This window comes from Oncorhynchus mykiss, chromosome 1 (assembly GCF_013265735.2).
Source record: "Oncorhynchus mykiss isolate Arlee chromosome 1, USDA_OmykA_1.1, whole genome shotgun sequence".
NCBI lineage: Eukaryota > Metazoa > Chordata > Actinopteri > Salmoniformes > Salmonidae > Oncorhynchus > Oncorhynchus mykiss.
In genome coordinates, this window is record NC_048565.1 from 33,243,876 (window position 1) to 33,246,160 (window position 2,285).

Below are 2,285 nucleotides of genomic sequence, written 5' to 3' on the forward strand. Positions count from 1 at the left end.
GTGTATGGAGTGGAAAACAGCAGTACGTTCCTAGAGTGTAGCGCCAAGTCCCAGAGAGCACTCACCTACTGGCAGTACCAACAAGCCAACGACGACCGAAGACGAGACGTATGAAACCTGCTTTCACGAAATCTTAGACATACTGCAGAACTCCAGATAGCATTTCAATCATGATGTCCATAAATTAATGAAATACTGATTCCAGCGTATCATACAGATTTCTGTATTACTATAGATACTATATCCTGTACTGTGACTATGTAAACAAATACTCAAAATAATGGATGTCAAATGTAGTACTGTTTATCTTAGTATGTAAAGTAAAATCAAGTCGAGTGAAGTAATCATTGTATTATTCCTTTCTGTGCAGATCAAAACAGAGGATCGTTTTGTATGTACGGAGCAGGGCTTGCTGATCCGCACGTTGGACAAGAAGGATTCTGGGATGTATGTGTGCCAGGCAGTAGAACACGGCTTCATGCAGACGCTCCTAAAGGTCACCCTGGAGGTCATCGACACTGAACGTCTCGACGATCTCATTCATCGTGATGACGAAGACGCCGCACACACCGCTACCACACACACCACCGCCCGGGACACGCCCACAGCCCGGGAATCGCCCAATCAGAAGCTTTGGTACCGTGACTTCCTGTCGTTAGTGAACCACCCGACCCTGAATAGCGTGGATGAGTTCTGTGAGCAGGTGTGGAAGAGGGAGAGGAAGCAGAGGAGGCAGAAAGCAAACCTATCCCAACAGGTCCAGCTACACCAGCTACACCAGCAGCAGCAGCAGCAGGGCCTCGTGCACGCTCACACCCACGTGCACGCCCACGGCCTGGCGGCCAAATGGAAACACCTGCAGGAGAGGCAGAAGGGCCGCAACCGCCGGACCCACGAACTGGAGAGAGCCCCCCGCAGCGTCTGACCTCTCACCAACTGAATCCCATGACCCTCCAACCCCCAACCCACATACCCTTTCCTCGTTCACGAACACCCTCCGAACCTCCTCCCCTGCCTCCTCTGCCCCATACAGAGATAAAGACTCATTCCACACTGACTTTGTACAGATAATCTCAACTGGAAACAAAGGCAATATCCCGCCCTGGTCGATGTGTAGGCTGCGTGGGCACCCATGTTTACAGTGACACGGCACAGAGACACAGGATGATACAGTACTATTATATTCTATTATCTCAGCTGGCCTCTGTGGCCCCAGCACCATGGAGGGACAGTGTCAGCCAACATGAGGACTGGACTCTCTCTACTATTGAATAACCTAATGAAAACATGGCTCTGTCTCCGCAGTAGCACGGCTTTGTATAGCTCATCGTTGTTGTCCACCCAGATTTAGTGGGTATCTTCTATTAACAACCACTATCTTAGAACAAGGGATGACAGTGTTTTATGACATACATGATTGAGCAGGGGATGTACCTTATGTGTGTATCACAAGGACAATTATAAAATACAGGTCATGTAAAGCACAACGGTTTGATGTTGAGAAGATTCTATGAGATATGAAGAGTTCTGAGGAGAGAGGAGGATGCCCGAGCACTGCAAGAAAATCAATTCATGGCTACTGAAAATTCAGTAGCCATGGATTTATAACTAAAGATGTTATTCTAACTTAAATCAGACATGTAAATATGCTTTGACACATTCTTGTACTAAAGGGAATGGTTTGCGGGTTTCTTGTTACATAATGCTGTTTCACCATAAACAATTGAATTTAGCAGTAGGTTAAACAAGTATCCAACGAGATTATGAAAGTGATTGTGTTCAGTGTATACATAATCTCTCCCTTCCAAGACACAAATGTTTTCACGTTTTGTTTTCACGTTTATCTTTTTGATTTGTTCAGAGCCCTGTAATAAAATATGTTACACAGTTGAAGTTGACTTTATATGAAATGTTTTCTTCAGTTTATGTTTCAGTCAAACCACTGCATCCCAGCTAAACTATTCAATCTGTGTCGCTGAAGCGTTAAAGTTTGCGTGATAGAAATGTAAGGTAATTCCTGATTGAGATGACATATGCAGCGTTTACCGGGAATGCCGTCTCCGCCAACGTGGGAACATTGCCTTTGAATTTCAATCATGCTGTAACACTGAACGTCCTCGATTCGGATAGAATAGAACCCTAAAACTTTGACGTCTCTGCATCGACTCTGTTACATGTTGTTCAAGTGAATCAATTACTCAATTTGCATACAAAACTTGTTTTCCAACACACACATATTCATAGATATATGTACATTGTGAAAAAAATATTTGATATAAGTTGAT

The 2,285-nt window shown here is 44.4% G+C and overlaps 1 protein-coding gene across 3 annotated transcripts in view; it reads left to right on the forward strand.

The window, feature by feature from the left end:
* Positions 1 to 1,890, forward strand: part of LOC110521527 (semaphorin-3ab) — a 29,408-nt gene extending 27,518 nt beyond the window's left edge. For all 3 annotated transcript variants that reach the window (XM_036976073.1, XM_021599130.2, XM_021599138.2), the window contains 2 exons: positions 1 to 108; positions 371 to 1,890. The exon at positions 1 to 108 is cut by the window's left edge and continues 38 nt beyond it. In XM_036976073.1, the coding sequence (XP_036831968.1) occupies positions 1 to 108; positions 371 to 925 (663 nt within the window). In that variant the 3' untranslated portion in view covers positions 926 to 1,890. The remainder of the gene's footprint in view (positions 109 to 370) is intronic.
* The last annotated feature ends 395 nt before the right edge of the window (positions 1,891 to 2,285 follow it).